Source organism: Microchirus variegatus (genome assembly GCF_963457635.1).
Source record: "Microchirus variegatus genome assembly, chromosome: 1".
Taxonomy (NCBI): domain Eukaryota; kingdom Metazoa; phylum Chordata; class Actinopteri; order Pleuronectiformes; family Soleidae; genus Microchirus; species Microchirus variegatus.
This window is the reverse complement of record NC_139802.1, coordinates 759,789-778,232: the sequence shown is the minus strand read 5'-3', so window position 1 is coordinate 778,232 and position 18,444 is coordinate 759,789. Positions and strand designations below refer to the sequence as shown.

Sequence of the window (18,444 nt, the reverse complement as noted above, 5' to 3'; positions counted from 1 at the left end):
AGTATAGTATGTCGTTTTTGTCAAATTTTGGACCAATTTTTTTTCTTCCAAAAATGGTCACATTATGGACGACATAGTATAGTAGGACGTACTACATAGTATAGTACTATGTTTTTGTCCTGTTTTGGACCAAAAAAACGTTTTTTTTTTTTAAATGTTCAGATTTTGGACGACATAGTATAGTATGTCGTTTTTGTCAAATTTTGGACCAATTTTTTTTCTTCCAAAAATGGTCACATTATGGACGACATAGTATAGTAGGACGTACTACATAGTATAGTACTACGTTTTTCTCATGTTTTGGACCAAAAAAACGTTTTTCAAAAAAATGTTCAGATTTTGGACGACATAGTATAGTATGTCAAATTTTTGACCAATTTTTTTTCTTCCAAATATGGTCACATTTTGGAAGACATAGTATAGTATGACGTACTACATAGTATAGTACTACGTTTTTGTCATGTTTTGGACCAAAAAAAGGTTTTAAATTTTTTTTTCAGATTTTGGACGACATAGTATAGTATGTCGTTTTTGTCAAATTTTGGACCAATTTTTTTTCTTCCAAAAATGGTCACATTATGGACGACATAGTATAGTAGGACGTACTACATCGTATAGTACTACGTTTTTCTCATGTTTTGGACCAAAAAAACGTTTTTCAAAAAATTGTCAGATTTTGGACGACATAGTATAGTATGTCGTTTTTGTCAAATTTTGGAACAAATCTTTTTTTTCAAAAAAATGGTCACATTTTGGACGACATAGTATACCGTAAATCCTCTAATATAGGCCCGGGCCTTTATTTTACCCGAGCGCCTCGCGGCCCAGGCCTTTATTGGAAGGAGGCCAGAATTAGAGGCAGGCCTCTAATTCTAATTTAGCAAAACGGACTACTAGTAGAATGATTTGAACCTATAAAATACTAGGTTTGTTTATTGAAAAAGTACAGTTACCATAACATATGGTATGCATACAGAACACCAACAACAAATACCGGTAATTCAGGCTAAATTAACAAAAACGTAGCAAACATCCCGGTAGTGCATTGTAAACATTTGCACAAACAGTGCAAACCATAAAAATCCTCCTAATCAGTTTCATCCTCCTCTTCATCTCTCCCTGTAATCTCCTCATCACTCGCGCCAGCCTCTACAACAAGTTCATTATTGTACAGTTCCTCTTCGTCTTCCTCCTGTTCCGCTGCGCGTCTGTTCGCTTCCTCGCGCAGGTGGGCATCAGTCAGGGCGTGTCGTCCAGCAGCGCAGGGCTGTAAAGAACGATACATTCATTTAGTTTGGCCGTTATTGCAAGTCACAGTGGACACTGACACTTGTCGTTCTTGTCAAATTTTGGACCAATTTTATTTTTCAAAAAATGGTCACATTTTGGACGACATAGTATAGTAAGACATACTACATAGTATAGTATGACATTTTTGTCAGGTTTTGGACCAGAAAAATGATTTTCTAAAAAATTGTCAGATTTTGGACAACATAGTATAGCATGTCGTTTTTGTAAAATTTTGGACCAATTTTATTTTTCAAAAAATGGTCACATTTTGGACGACATAGTATAGTATGACGTTTTTGTCAAGTTTTGGACCAAAAAAATGATTTTCAAAAAAATTGTCCGATTTTGGACGACATGGTATAGTATGTCGTTTTTGTCAAATTTTGGACCAAATTTTTTTTTCAAAAAATGGTCACATTTTGGACGACATAGTATACTTATTATAGTAAGACGTACTACATAGTATAGTATGACATTTTTGTCAAGTTTTGGACCAAAAAACGTTTTTTCAAAAAATTGTCAGATTTTGGACGACATAGTATAGTATGTCGTTTTTGTCAAATTTTGAACCAATTTTACTTTTCAAAAAATGGTCACATTTTGGACGACATAGTATAGTAAGACATACTACATAGTATAGTATGACATTTTTGTCAAGTTTTGGACCAGAAAAATGATTTTCAAAAAAATTGTCAGATTTTGGACAACATAGTATAGTATGTCGTTTTTGTCAAATTTTGGACCAATTTTATTTTTCAAAAAATGGTCACATTTTGGACGACATAGTATAGTATGACGTTTTTGTCAAGTTTTGGACCAAAAAAATGATTTTCAAAAAAATTGTCAGATTTTGGACGACATAGTATAGTATGTCGTTTTTGTCAAATTTTGGACCAAATTCTTTTTTCAAAAAATTGTCAGATTTTGGACGACATAGTATAGTATGTCGTTTTTGTCAAATTTTGGACCAATTTTATTTTTAAAAAAATGGTCACATTTTGGACGACATAGTATAGTATGTCGTTTTTGTCAAGTTTTGGACCAAAAAACGTTTTTTCAAAAAATTGTCAGATTTTGGACGACATAGTATAGTATGTCGTTTTTGTCAAATTTTGGACCAATTTTATTTTTCAAAAAATGGTCACATTTTGGACGACATAGTATAGTAAGACATACTACATAGTATAGTATGACATTTTTGTCAAGTTTTGGACCAGAAAAATGATTTTCAAAAAAATTGTCAGATTTTGGACGACATAGTATAGTATGTCGTTTTTGTCAAGTTTTGGACCAAAAAACGTTTTTTCAAAAAATTGTCAGATTTTGGACGACATAGTATAGTATGTCGTTTTTGTCAAATTTTGGACCAATTTTATTTTTCAAAAAATGGTCACATTTTGGACGACATAGTATAGTAAGACATACTACATAGTATAGTATGACATTTTTGTCAAGTTTTGGACCAGAAAAATGATTTTCAAAAAAATTGTCAGATTTTGGACAACATAGTATAGTATGTCGTTTTTGTCAAATTTTGGACCAATTTTATTTTTCAAAAAATGGTCACATTTTGGACGACATAGTATAGTATGACGTTTTTGTCAAGTTTTGGACCAAAAAACGTTTTTTCAAAAAATTGTCAGATTTTGGACGACATAGTATAGTTTGTCGTTTTTGTCAAATTTTGGACCAAATTTTATTTTTAAAAAAATGGTCACATTTTGGACGACATAGTATAGTATGTCGTTTTTGTCAAGTTTTGGACCAAAAAAGGTTTTTTCAAAAAATTGTCAGATTTTGGACGACATAGTATAGTATGTCGTTTTTGTCAAATTTTGGACCAATTTTATTTTTCAAAAAATGGTCACATTTTGGACGACATAGTATAGTAAGACGTACTACATAGTATAGTATGACATTTTTGTCAAGTTTTGGACCAGAAAAATGATTTTCAAAAAAATTGTCAGATTTTGGACGACATAGTATAGTATGTCGTTTTTGTCAAGTTTTGGACCAAAAAACGTTTTTTCAAAAAATTGTCAGATTTTGGACGACATAGTATAGTATGTCGTTTTTGTCAAATTTTGGACCAATTTTATTTTTCAAAAAATGGTCACATTTTGGACGACATAGTATAGTAAGACATACTACATAGTATAGTATCACATTTTTGTCAAGGTTTGGACCAGAAAAATGATTTTCAAAAAAATTGTCAGATTTTGGACAACATAGTATAGTATGTCGTTTTTGTCAAATTTTGGACCAATTTTATTTTTCAAAAAATGGTCACATTTTGGACGACATAGTATAGTATGTCGTTTTTGTCAAATTTTGGACCAAATGTTTTTTTTTTTTAAATGGTCACATTTTGGACGACATAGCATAGTAAGACGTACTACATAGTATAGTGTGACATTTTTGTCAAGTTTTGGACCAGAAAAATGATTTTCAAAAAAATTGTCAGATTTTGGACGACATAGTATAGTATGTCGTTTTTGTCAAATTTTGGACCAAATGTTTTTTTTCAAAAAATTGTCAGATTTTGGACGACATAGTATAGTATGTCGTTTTTGTCAAATTTTGGACCAATTTTATTTTTAAAAAAATGTTCACATTTTGGACGACATAGTATAGTAAGACATACTACATAGTATAGTATGACATTTTTGTCAAGTTTTGGACCAGAAAAATGATTTTCAAAAAAATTGTCAGATTTTGGACAACATAGTATAGTATGTCGTTTTTGTCAAATTTTGGACCAATTTTATTTTTAAAAAAATGGTCACATTTTGGACGACATAGTATAGTATGACGTTTTTGTCAAGTTTTGGACCAAAAAAATGATTTTCAAAAAAATTGTCCGATTTTGGACGACATAGTATAGTATGTCGTTTTTGTCAAATTTTGGACCAAATCTTTTTTTTCAAAAAATGGTCACATTTTGGACGACATAGTATACTTACTATAGTAAGACGTACTACATAGTATAGTATGACATTTTTGTCAAGTTTTGGACCAGAAAAATGATTTTCAAAAAAATTGTCAGATTTTGGACAACATCGTATAGTATGTCGTTTTTGTCAAATTTTGGACCAAAAAACGTTTTTTCAAAAAATTGTCAGATTTTGGACGACATAGTATAGTATGTCGTTTTTGTCAAATTTTGGACCAATTTTATTTTTCAAAAAATGGTCACATTTTGGACGACATAGTATAGTAAGACATACTACATAGTATAGTATGACATTTTTGTCAAGTTTTGGACCAGAAAAATGATTTTCAAAAAAATTGTCAGATTTTGGACAACATAGTATAGTATGTCGTTTTTGTCAAATTTTGGACCAATTTTATTTTTCAAAAAATGGTCACATTTTGGACGACATAGTATAGTATGACGTTTTTGTCAAGTTTTGGACCAAAAAAATGATTTTCAAAAAAATTGTCAGATTTTGGACGACATAGTATAGTATGTCGTTTTTGTCAAATTTTGGACCAAATTTTTTTTTCAAAAAATTGTCAGATTTTGGACGACATAGTATAGTATGTCGTTTTTGTCAAATTTTGGACCAATTTTATTTTTAAAAAAATGTTCACATTTTGGACGACATAGTATAGTAAGACATACTACATAGTATAGTATGACATTTTTGTCAAGTTTTGGACCAGAAAAATGATTTTCAAAAAAATTGTCAGATTTTGGACAACATAGTATAGTATGTCGTTTTTGTCAAATTTTGGACCAATTTTATTTTTCAAAAAATGGTCACATTTTGGACGACATAGTATAGTATGTCGTTTTTGTCAAATTTTGGACCAAATGTTGTTTTTTTTAAAAATGGTCACATTTTGGATGACATAGTATAGTATGACGTACTACATAGTATAGTATGACGTTTTTGTCAAGTTTTGGACCAAAAAATGTTTTTTCAAAAAATTGTCAGATTTTGGACGACATAGTATAGTATGTCGTTTTTGTCAAATTTTGGACCAATTTTATTTTTCAAAAAATGGTCACATTTTGGACGACATAGTATAGTAAGACGTACTACATAGTATAGTATGAAGTTTTTGTCAAGTTTTGGACCAGAAAAATGATTTTCAAAAAAATTGTCAGATTTTGGACAATTTGGACATACAGTTTGTTTGTATGTCGTTTTTGTCAAGTTTTGGACCAATTTTATTTTTCAAAAAATGGTCACATTTTGAACGACATAGTATAGTATGTCGTTTTTGTCAAATTTTGGACGACATACTAAAGTATGACTTTTTTGTCAAATTTTGGACGACATACTAAAGTATGATTTTTTTGTCAAATTTTTGGGCGACATACTGAAGTATGATATTTTTGTCACATGTTGGACGGCATTCTATAGTATGACATTTTTTTAGTAGTAGTAGATGCATTAGTTAGCTGTTACATGCTTTTTCATTCGAAATAAACACCATTAGCAAGTGATTACTAGAGACATTATTTATGGCTTACTAATATATGAAAGAACATGTTAATTAATGCCGAGTAATGCATACAAAATGATAACTAATTACAATATTAAACTTGTATTCATTTAATTAATCATTTACATTTAATTAATTTATTTTACAACTAACGTTGAGTAGCAAACATTAATTCACTGCTGATTAATGCATTAACTAACATCTAAACTATTGGTAAGTAATACATAATAATTATTGTTAACATGTTATTAAACAGTTATTTAATGCTTAATAATTTACAAACTAACATTAATTAAGGGATTTTTTTGTGAAGTGTTACCAGTTTTATGAATAAAGATTATTATTAAGTTAATGTGTTGTTATGGTCTAATATAAATGATGTGATGGTCCTCATTTAGTACCTTCTTGTCAATTTTATTTTTTTAAATATATTTGTTCTGTTCCCACTGCTCATCAGTTAACTACACCTGTGATGCAGACAGGAAGTGGAGATCTGACAATAATATTCATGTCCTACCAACTTGCCTACCAGGTATCACTTTTCAATTCTGAATAATAACCTGTAGAACCTAATATTGATACAAGAGGAGATTGTTTGTGTGTCAAACTTCCTTTCAGTCTTGTATAAAGTAGCTAAAATAAAAAAATAAAAATATACAAGTATGTTACCAGAAAATGACTATGGTAGAAGTTGAAGTCAAGTTTTATGATATCACTGGCTACTGGCGGCTCAGTGGTAGGGTGATTTGTCTTTCCACTACAAGGTTTTGGGTTCGATTCCTGACTCTGCTACTCTACATGTCCATAATACCAACTCTTCTTCTGAGTTTATTTGGTAGTAATGAGTTAAAGATATTTAGAGGAAATGTAGTGGAGTGAAAGTTGTTAGAAATATAAATAAATAATAGTACAGATGCATTGATTTTTTTTGTATGTGTACTTTGTTACATTACAACACTGCTTCCTTTCACATGTGTACATCTCTGAATTAAATCCAGTTTGTGGTCGGCCAACTCGAGGCCTCTCAGGAAGTAGCTATCAGAGGATCATTGGAGGCAGTTTGGCTCCAGCCGACACCATCCCCTGGCAAGTGTTAGTGAATGTAAATGGACGAGGAGGTGGTATGGTGATCGCAGACCGCTGGATCATGACTGCAGCTCACGTTTTAATACAACATGGAGAGCCACCACCGACTGACTCTGTAAATGTAAGTGCACCAATACACGCCCCATGTCCACACACAACATGCTTTGGATTGACATTAATTTCCACCTTTGTTGTTGATTTCCAGATTTACATGGGACGTAACGATGTTCAAATCTTGCCGGCCTCATTGTCTGCTGCCTCAGTCCACATTCACCCCGGATACAACAACTCCGACAGCCTCCACTTCAACAATGATATTGCTTTGATCAAACTGCAAGAACCGGTCACATTCAGAGCGTCCATAATGCCTCTATGTTTGCCAGCACAGGATGCTGCATATCATTCTGGCACAGTGGGGTAAAAAAAAATACTATACTCACTTTTTTGGTTATAATACAATGTCAATTATTATTTATTTCTTACTTGATCTGCTCTCTCATAATTGTCCGTTGTGTCTTTTTCAGAATGGTGTCAGGCTTTGGTGTTACAGATGAAGGCAGCAAACAGATTTTAACAAATAAGCTGAAGTATGTGCACATACCTGTGGTGGATCAGCAGGTGTGCAGTCAAGCATTTGCTAAGATTAAGCAGCAAGGCAATGTTCTCGTGCCGCACCTGACAGATAACATGTTTTGTGCTGGACTTCCTGACGGTAAGAAGGACTCTTGCCAAGGTGACAGTGGAAGTGCCTACGCCATCAGGGAAAACAATCAGTTCTGGGCTGCAGGCATCGTCAGCTGGGGGATTGAGTGTGGAAAGGATGGAAAATATGGGGTTTATACCAAAGTTGCAAACTATGTGGACTGGGTCCAAAAAACCATGCAGGACAACTGAGCAATTAGTTACAACCTGACAAGAAAATGATGAAAATAAAATGTGACAAAGTGGAACAAATCCAAATGCAGTTTCTTGTCTGTCGTGCAATCCTTCACTTTAAAGCCAAACTGCACTGAATTCAGACAACGTGCCTGTATTAATAAATGTTATCGGCTGTTCAATAAATAACATTTTCAACATCTGAGATCATCACAACACTATACCATGGAAGCCTGTTTATTAATATCACATGAAAACAATGATACACACACAAGTCATAGTTAAGTCATCATTTTGAGATAATATGAGATGCTATCCTAAAAAATAGATACTATTTCGGAATTATGACTTAGTATCTCATTATTATGAGCTAGGTGCCATATGTAAGATTGTGGCCACAAACAGTTACTACATTCAAATTCAAAATTCACAAGGTCTTTTAGGTTTCGTTTTCTGACGTAACTGACAACCCGTGGTTGTCGGCAGCTGAGACTCTACTGACTGCAATGATTGGTAGACGGTGGTAGGTGGCGCCACATGCCAAAACATGATTTCAAAACATAAACATGATTTGCAGTCTGCAAAATATTTTTATAATGCAAATATTTTGTCTGTACTGTTGTTGTTGGTGAGTTCAGTTTGTTATATGAACATTATTCCTGAGTCTCTGTGACATATTAGGAGGATTTTATGATTTATTACATAATGCACCTTTAATAATAAAAATATCTCGCCTACAAAGGCTAGGCTATATATTTTTTTATGTAATTGGAAGAAATGGGTTTCCATACTATACTATTCTTTATAATATATTTATCTTCTTCAAGAAGGATCGGATAAATGAGGTCATGAGAACAGTTGAACTGACGTCAAGAAAAGTAAAATACGGCAAAGATTTGTGGAATTCTCTCGAGATTTGAGGAAACAATATTTACTCTGTGTCACATGCTTTTTAAGATTTTGACCAACAGTCTTTTTCAATGTTAAAGGTGCATTATGTAATAAATGATAAAATCCTCCTAATATGTCACAGAGACTCAGGAATAATGTTCATATAACAAACTGAACTCACCAACAACAACAGTACAGACAAAATATTTGCATTAAAAAAATATATTTTGCAGACTGCAAATCATGTTTATGTTTTGAAATCATGTTTTGGCATGTGGCGCGGTAGGTGTACCGCCGTCTACCAATCATTGCAGTCAGTAGAGTCTCAATTTGAATGTAGCAACCGTTTTTGGCCACATTCTTACATATGGCACCTTTAAGAATTTATGGATGGATTCAAGTTTCATCTGTAAAGTTTATAATTACTTTGGTGTTTAAGCATATTTGTTTTATTAATGGTTTGATTATTATTATTATTATTATTATTATTATTATTATTAGTATTATTATTATTGTTATCAATACGTTTATTCTTATTTCTGTGACTCCTGTGGTTCTCCATACATAACCTTAACTGTAAAGTGCTGCCTGATTGGTTTGCTTTAATATTTTCAGTTTTTCCATAGTGACTGATGACGCGGCCCATGCTGCTCTGTGATTGGACGAGCCCGATTCTTACTTTCACTTTTGTTGCTGCGTGTGTTCCCCCTCCGCGCGCACACACACACACGCACACAATGTTGGACACATGTCCTCTTCTACATCACAATTTGTCTGTTTGACTTTATTTTATCTATGACTGTGCTGCTGCTGTTATTCAGGATAAAGAAGACTTTTTGACGCAGTCTGTTGTTGCTGCAGAAGCAAAAGCGAAAGCAAAAGCGTCTCTGTTCACTTGATTTATTTTTGATGTTCTTTGAGCTGAAACAACGGAATCAGACTTCACGATGATGATTGAAGTCATTTTGTTTGGATTCTTCCTGACCTGCGTTTGTGGTAAGAATATTAATAAATAGAGTCTCAGATAATACACCTTCTACTACTTGATCTTTTAGCCAGAATACAACATGTTATGTTTGTCTGAAGACTAAGTATAATCTACAATCAATGATTACTAAATTAAGCATAAGCTATTTTGATAATCCAGCAAGTATAAACAATAATAAAGAAGTGATTGCATGATGCTTCTGGGAGAATTCTAAAATGGAAACTAAAATGGAAACTAAAATGGTCGTGTGTTGATTTATTAGGGTGCACAAGTTAGCAGGAGGTTTGATATTCACTGGATATTCGTTTTCGAAAGACATTTTCTCAATCAACAAATAGACATTTTCCCAATACCAATGGTAGACAGCTATTTACTACAGGTGAAGTTTTGTTCCTTTATTAGTGAACACACACAGCACACAGTGAAGTACATGCTAACCCAGAGGAGTGAGCTGCCTGCATTCAGCGGCGCTCGGGGAGCAGTGAGGGGGTCAGGTGCTTTGCTCAAGGGCACTTCAGCTGCGGACAGGTCGGGGTTCGAACTGGTTACCCTCCGCTCTCAAGCTTGAAGCCCTAACCACTAGGCCACAGCTGCCCAAAAGCTAGTGTCCGTCCCTTTCTGCAATTATTGTGAAACAGTATGAAATTAAATATTTAACAACAGCACTTTCTCTGTAGTAAGTAGCCGTCTACCATTGGCAACTACTACAGCAATCAGAACGGGAAAATGTCTATTTGTTGATTTTTGGTTAATATTTTAAATATTTAATTTCATACTGTTTCACAATAATGGCAGATATCAACACAACTTCACCTGTAGTAAGTAGCTGTCTACCATTGTCAACTACTACAGCAATCAGATTGAGAAAATGTCTATTTGTTGATTGAGAAAATGTCTATCGAAACGAATATCCAGCGAATATCAAACCTCCTGCTAACTTATGCACCCTTGATTTATTTTTGTATTCAAAATGGCACAACACTAAGAGGTGAATGTGGTGTCAGCCCAATCAAAAATAACTAAAACAATAACCAGTGCAGTTTTAGTTACCATGACAATGACTTCACTGGTTTTGATTAAAAAAATATATATAATGCAATGTGCAAAAGTGCAACAGAGCTACAAAAATGAACTATAATACAAAATACAGTATTAAATAAGATAAGAAGAAACTGAAACAAGATAAGAACCTTTGTCTGAACACACATGTAAATGTGCTGAAGACTCACTGTTATGCACAAACTAAATGAAATGCTCTCAGAACGAGGCCCTAAACAGGCGCTTAGTTCACAAATGCCTTGGTCTGACTGTGATAATCCATGGCTTTGAGTGTTTCTTTACCCTGATTTTTCAGCTTTAAAGGTGCAGTATGTTACATTGACACGTCATTCACATTTAATGTAATCGCCATCAATAAGTTTCTATAATTGGTTAAAAATAAAATCATTTATTTTGAGAATAAGCCTTTTGTATATTCTTTGAGCGAGGCTTTGTGTTTTGAAGTGAAATCCTACGACACTAACAAAGAAAAGCATACTTACAGGTTTGCGAGGGCCACCGTAGTTCTCTGATGCACTTGATGGGCGAAAGGAGGAGTCGTCCTTTCGTTGTAATCTCACCACTGGACCTTTAAAGATAGCAAAACATAAGGCTACATTTTTCACAGTTTACATTTTATGAACCAAACAACTAATCAATGAATAAGCACATATGGAATGCAGGTTACATATATACAATAGGTCAGGGCCGGTCAACCCCTGTACTACTATTTTGTGTATGTGCAGTAAACGGATACAAATAGATACAAAATGTGTTAAATTATTTAGCACTTATTTATTGAAATGGATGCTAGTATTGTGCTAAAAAAAGGTAAGTAACAAAACCACCAACATTCAGGTACAATATAATTTGCGTATAGTGCAAAAAGGTCACAGTTACAACAACATTTGGATATAACAGTCACAATTGGCTCTTAGAAAATTAGAGGTAACAATATAAACAACATTAAGGTGCAATGGCCACAATATTCTAGTTTTGTAGAATATAAGTAACAGTACCAATAATATTCAGGTACAATTGCTACAGTTAACTCATAGTGCAAAATATTCTGGTACATACATAGACTGCCAACAATAACAGCTGTACTAGTATTTGCCAAAAAGGGACGCAACGTGTCGCAAAGTGTCACAAAGTATCACAAAGTGCCAGAAATAGGTGAAGCTACGGTTTTATTGGCTCTTTAATAATACATTCATTATTTATGTGTTAATGGGCCGTGGGCTGGTCCAAATTGCTTGAAGGGCCTGATCTGGCCCCCGGGCCTTAAGTTGAATAGCCTTGCAATAGGCAGTTTGTCATGAAGATTAAACTAGTGTGTGTGTGTGTGTGTGTGTTTAAAGAAATCTCTAGAATGAATCTCTACCTTTCCTCCCCTTGTTTCTCAGCTGCTGGAGTCGCAGACGTGGTGGTGTCGTGCAACCTGGTGGAGGAGGGCACTGGAATGGGAAGAATGGGCCCTGCCTTCACACGGTCTCCAGCGACTCTCGTCTTCCGCGATGTGGCAGTGAACCTCGACGAATCGCTGGAAACACTCACTCCGTTTGTCCCACCCTCAGTCCCCGATCCAGACCTCATCCTGTTCGAGGCCAAAGGTCGCCCCCCCCGCCTTCTTCAGTCGTAGTAAAGTTGGTTGAGATATGAAGACAAACTGTGTTGAACCTCTCGTTTCCTCCTCCGCAGCAGTGTCGTCAGTTGAGATCCCCAATATAGACGTGTTGCTCCATGCTGACTGCAATGATCAGGAGGTGGTGTGTGAAATAAGCCATTACACTCCGCACTCCGGATCACAGGGAAGTTCCTCTCCAGCCTTCTTCATGGTGTCACTGGATGTTGAAGGAGTTCAGTTCAGCACTTCGTTGATTCTGCAGACCTTGGTGATGGAGAAGAACCACACAACGCTGATGCAACCCAAGCTGGGTCTGCCACTCAGCCAGTCAGGCACACTGCTGTCTGAGGGTGAGTTTAAAGATCCAGTTTGTAACATTCAGGAAGGTTGACTGGCAGAAATGTTGTATATTCTATGGAGTTTATTTTATTATTCTTTTATGTACATTAAGCCAGTGTTTCCCAACCCTGGTCCTCAGGGAACTCTGCCCTGCCATGTTTTAGATGTTGCCCTGCTCCAAAAACACCTGATTCAGATGAAACATTACATTTTTGAACAACATTCAACAAAACAACAAAAGTTGAAACATTAAAAAAAAAAAAAAAAAAAATTGTCAAAAGTTGAAACATTTATTTTTTGGAAAAAAAATTGAAATCTAACTTTTTTTTTAAATGACAAAAGTTAAAACAGCATTTTAGATTTTTTTTTACAAAAGTTGAAACATTATTATTTATTTTTTTTTTAATTGTCAAAAGTTGAAACATCATTTTTTTTAAAAAAAATCAAAAGTTGAAACGTTACATTTTTACTCTTTTTTTTGACAAAAGTTAAACCATTACATTGTTTTTGACAAATGTTGAAACATTACATTTTTTTTATTTTGTTGGTCAAAAGTTGAAACATTTTTCTTTCTTTTTTTAAAAATTGAAATATAACTTCTTTTTTTAATTAAATGACAAAAGTTAAAACTTTTAGATTTTTTTTTTTTTTTTTTTTTCTTTAACAAAAGTTGAAACATTAAATTATTATAAAACAGGGCAACATCTAAAACATGGCAGGGCAGTGTTCCCTAGGACCAGGGTTGGGAAACACTGCTTTAAGCAAGGGCAGGTACACTGGTACACTGATGCTTTTTGAAGCTCACTACGAAAACAGAGATTAGTTCTGGCTTCATTAACCAGAAACTTAAAATAAAAAAGGAGGAAATAGCAGGGATTGTGGAGAGAGTAAAAAAGTGCTTACATCCTGTCTGGTATGGCCACCATACCATAAAGGCCACCATAGTAGGCAGGGGAGAGAGGGGAGTGCTCAGTTTGTTGCAGTCTGCTTATGTTCTTATACTTTGGAGCTTTAATATATTATATACATGAATCATTTCACTGAATCTTTTCAATTCCTGGGCTTTTTTTTGGGTTGGCGATAACATCATCATCTCATCACAGTGTCTCTGCTGCTGTTTCTGTTTCCCGTCCTCCAGTGATATTCGTGGTGTTTTCCCACGTTACGTCTGTATCTGCGCCTCTGAGAGGCGACGTCCTCCTCAACTGTGGCTTCAGGCAGCACGAAATACTGTTAATGCAGGAAGTGAGCATTGAATGGCGACTGCAGCACAGAGGAAAGGGCCGCAGGGTGTTTGAAATGAGGACAAGGATGGATGATGCAGATGGAAACACAGTGGGTAAGTGCTGTAGATCCCGTGCATGGTCAGAAACGAACAACGACGTCTTTATGAACCAAACATGTCGTTCACTGAACATGTGGGTTTTCAGTGTATTCAGACAGGAGAGACTTGAGCATGGATGCCACACAGGTTGTTAGTGAGGGTAATGTCTCTGTGACTCTGAACAAGCTGAAGGTTATCGATGAGGGGACGTACATCTGCACCGTCACTTTGGGCCCTTTCCACGCACAGCAAGTCATTAAACTCCATGTTCATCGTAAGTGGTGCAACAATCTGATCTCTCAAACCCAGAGCGTCTACAACAGGACTTTTGAAAAAACAATCCTCTGTTTGTTATTGTTTACAGAACCACCCAGTGTCTCGCTCTCAGAGGAGAAGCTGGTTTTGAAGACAGAATCCTCTCAGACGCTGAGCTGTCACTGCAGGAATTACTATCCCCTGGATGCTCAGGTCTGTAACTATGTATTTAGATGAGGTCTTATACTGTATATTATCACTTTTCACCATCACCAAAGAAAGACATAACATCAGTGTAAACTTCAGTTTGTCATGTTTTCATTTGAAGTCCTGAATGGATTATAAAAGTATTGACAACTAACACTACAAATCTTAAACATTTTGGATTTTCAGGATTTTGACATAAATGTTCAATATATTCATACCAACCTCACAGAGCAGATCTTCTTACCAAACAACTGTACTTCAGTTCTTTGTACTTCAAAGTACCCTAAAAAAAAGGAAAGTGAAAAAGAGAATTAGACAATTATATCAGTGTTTTAGAGCCAGAGAGATTGTCTCAGGTCTGTGTCTGTGCTCGTCTGATGAGATGAGTCCGGTGAGTTGCAGTCCCCAAAAATTGATTGACAGCTGGTATTGTCCAATAGGAGCCAGGCTGCAGGTGACGCTTCTGAACTTCAGTTGCAAATGGTCAAATGGTGATTCTGGAGGCTTTATCATGGGACTTCAGTTTGTTATTGTCATTATTGGTTTTTGATCCAGCAGAATATATTACATATAGAAATGACACAGTAAATGAGCTCTGAGCACACGTCATCATTTACAGATTGTCCAAGGCCACGATATTTAATTGAGTTACTCGTTTACAGAGGCGATTCTAGAGTCTGTAGGGGCCCTAAGCAAAAATTCCCAGGGGGCCTTTTCAACCAGTTTTCATCACCAGTGTTCAAAAAAATCTTTTTCAAAATGAATGAAATAACATGGAAAAACCTTGTCATTAAAAAGTATGTGAAAATATAAATGTAAAGAACAATAAAATACTGTAAATAGCTTTTAAAAACTATATAAACTTATATAAAAAAATACATTAAACTGTAAAGAACCCACATTATAAAACAATAAAAATACTGTAAATAACTGAAAAGACATATATAAACTAAGTAAAAAAGATATGCATTACACTGTAAATAATCCTCTTCATTTTCCAACTTGCAGAACGATAACTTCACACAGGTTAAAGTGAGGTGGGGCCCCTTTAGGGAGGTTTACTACTGACATGTCATTGTTGTTTAAGGGGGACGGGGAGGCGGCTGCTCACTGCACATTTCAGTAAAAACAGCCCTCAGGCTCAGAGTGTTGGGGGCCCCCTATGGGCTCGGGGCCCCAAGCGGTTGCCTGCCCTGCCTGTTCCCAAGCTGCGCCTCTGCTCATTTATAGTGAACTGGTCTTAACTGTGTGGAGTTTGCATGTTCTCCCTCTGTGTGTGTGTGGGTGTGTTCACCAGGTCTCTGGTTACATCCCACAGTCCAAAAACATGCAGAGGTTCATCGGACGCTTCAAATTGACTGCAGGCGTGAACTTGAGAGTGACTGGTTGTTTGTCTCTGTTGGGTTTGCCCTGTCGTGGACTGAAGACGTGTCCAGCTGGGACAGTGGAGGATAAAAGCCGTAGACAGTGATTGATCTTAACTGTCTGTTTCCTTCTGCCTTTCAGATGGAATGGTTTTATCTCTCTCCTACCGACACAGAGCACATCGTCTTTCCAAATCAGGGCTCTCTTTCCAGCCATCGACAGCACGCTGATGGTACGTTCTCCCTGTCGTCTCACATCGATGTGCCTCCCACTGTCTCCCCGGACACCAAAATCACTTGCACGGTGTCTCACCCAGCCCTGGACACTCCACTCTCTGTGAGCGTGGTGGTGCAAAGTCCACAACCAGGTAATTATGTTTGGCTGTTTGTTTGTTTGTTGTCTTTATTTGTGGTGAGGTTTATATATAATACAAATAACTATTCAAAAAGAAGGACAGTAAAACTTAAAGAGCTTGGAATTCAACTATGACCAACAAAACCCAGCTCCATAATTTAATATTTAATGATTTAACTGCACTGCAATTTCTTGCAGACACATTTTTTTTGTGAATCATGGAAAACCAAATGTCTTCTGTCTGATTCTCAGCAAACTTGTCACTTTGCTGCGTCTGTGGTTTTCCTAGGATTTGGCTTGCAGTATTGACCACTCTGCACAGTCTGCACAGACACCTTACTCTAAACTAAACATGCAGTGCTCTCCAACAAATGCTTGTTCATCTTCTCCAGAATTTTCTGGCTTAACTCAAAGTTAGAATTTTATTTTTTTTTCTAACGAGGTATAACCTCTGCATTGTCTTTTTAAAAACACAATCTTCACTAAATGTAAATGTAACGAGATCTTTGAATATGGACTGGAAAACTTGAGGAAAACAGTGTCCTTCATTCATCTAAAAGTAAAGGGTGAATTCCAATTCCTTGCTTAACCCTCAATCTCAAGTTCTGTCCTGATTCTCAGAAAAATTGAGACCACCCTTGGGATCAAGGGTTACCCAGAATGCATTGCGTGTTTTGACATAACAAAGATGGCGCTGAAAGCAGCGAAACGAGTACGATACAAATGAAGTATTTTCTTTGTTAATAGGGATATAAAAATTATCTTAGTTTAGGCCCATATTATGGATTACTGACGTCATTGTTGCGTAACATTTATTGCGCAACATATTTTACGATGGTTTGCTATGGTTTACTTTTCAATAAGTCGTGGTGTGTGGTAACTGTCAGCTGAATATTTGTATGAGTATCATCTTATAACTAACTGACAACCTAATAACTTGACTGACAAACGGATCAGAATAAATAATCCTGACGTAAATGTGTTCTTCTTCTTCTTCTTCTTTGGAGTTGACAGACTGGACGCAGCTTTGGCGTTATTCTGCCCCCTACAGTCTGAAGACGTATCTGCATTTAAGAGGTGTCCCATTTCTAAGTGACAAAATAACCCTCAACACTTGGTTTTGAGGGCCAGTTAAGATTAAGGGTTGAGCTTGAGGGTTAAGATAGGAATTGGAATTGGCCCTAAGAAAATATACCAGCCAATGCTATGTGGTGGAAAGTGATTTGTCATGTTGTGTTCTTGGATCATTTGTGTTTACTCGCCTTATTCAAGTTATTTTCATGCAGAAACCAGCTGCTGGGCCAAGGCAGGTGGACAGGTCACTGCTGCTGCCCTGGCAAAAATACACACATTTCATTCATAGTCATATCCATACAAAAACTGGGGTGTTTCTGAAAAAACAGTCTTCATTCTAATCTAAGCCAAACAGCTGCAGTTTAAACAACACAGATGTAAACAGGGGTTAGTGTGTTATGCTGCAGAGAGTCTTAGTGTATGTCAACATTTAGAAATCTCTAAATATAATATTTGAGCAAATTCTAATACACAGTGGATTTGCAGTACATTTATTTTAACTCTCATTTCTGTCTTGAGCCTAATGTTAACAGTCGTCTTTCTCTCTGCAGATTCCTATCGCTGGGTTCTGGGTTTCCTGATCATCACGGTCATTTTCTTCTACCAGGTTATGAAATAATATGAAAAGAGGATTTTTTTTTTTCTTCTGGTAGATTACCCTGACTTCAACTTGAACTCTTCCTTTGTGTCATTTGTGAGTCTTTAAGTTATTCTTCAGTATTTACAATAAGTCAATAATAAAAGTCATTCTGATAAAACGTTCAGATTTCTGCTGAATGAACACTTGCATTTTGGGAGAATACTCTGTAGATAATTGTATTTTAATGTCTAGTTTAATGTGCTGTGTACATTTGTCTAATGTACAGTATTTGTTGTGGAAACTGCATTTCTTTAACAAATATGTAATCGTTTTTTTTGGACCTGTATTTGGCCTCTGATAAACTTGTACATTGCTGTGGGAAAAATAATACACATGTTTATTGGTACTGGTACTATTCTTTCTCATTATTGTATCTGAACATTAATATTTGATATATGTATAGTATAATTTGATGTATATTGACAGCAGTACACATTATGTAGAAAATAACCACGTCTATACTGGTTCAATAATGAAAAAAAAGTATATAAAATAGCGATGAATCATCATGAGTTTTGTTGATGATTTCTTTATTGGCATCAGCAAACGTGGTAAGCATGCATTTATTTTTTTTTGCATTTCTTACTGCATTTTTAGGTTGTAAATCTCACATTTTCATATCTGATGAGGCAATT

General features: G+C 35.4%; 2 protein-coding genes across 2 annotated transcripts; both read left to right on the top strand.

The window, feature by feature from the left end:
- Positions 1-6,426: 6,426 nt before the first annotated feature.
- Positions 6,427-7,725, top strand: LOC310931028 (complement C1r subcomponent-like; the record flags this gene model as incomplete). The annotated part of the gene is made up of 4 exons (XM_083894103.1): positions 6,427-6,481; positions 6,744-6,952; positions 7,037-7,248; positions 7,356-7,725. The coding sequence occupies 4 exons, from the start codon at positions 6,427-6,429 to the stop codon at positions 7,723-7,725; spliced, it is 846 nt and encodes a 281-aa protein (XP_083750229.1).
- Positions 7,726-9,545: 1,820 nt separating this feature from the next.
- Positions 9,546-17,855, top strand: tapbpl (TAP binding protein like; the record flags this gene model as incomplete). Its single annotated transcript, XM_083886194.1, has 8 exons — positions 9,546-9,594; positions 12,031-12,237; positions 12,329-12,601; positions 13,729-13,929; positions 14,021-14,188; positions 14,279-14,382; positions 15,883-16,108; positions 17,721-17,855. 8 exons carry the CDS (start codon positions 9,546-9,548, stop codon positions 17,786-17,788), a joined length of 1,296 nt encoding a protein of 431 aa, XP_083742320.1. The 3' UTR covers positions 17,789-17,855.
- Positions 17,856-18,444: the final 589 nt, after the last annotated feature.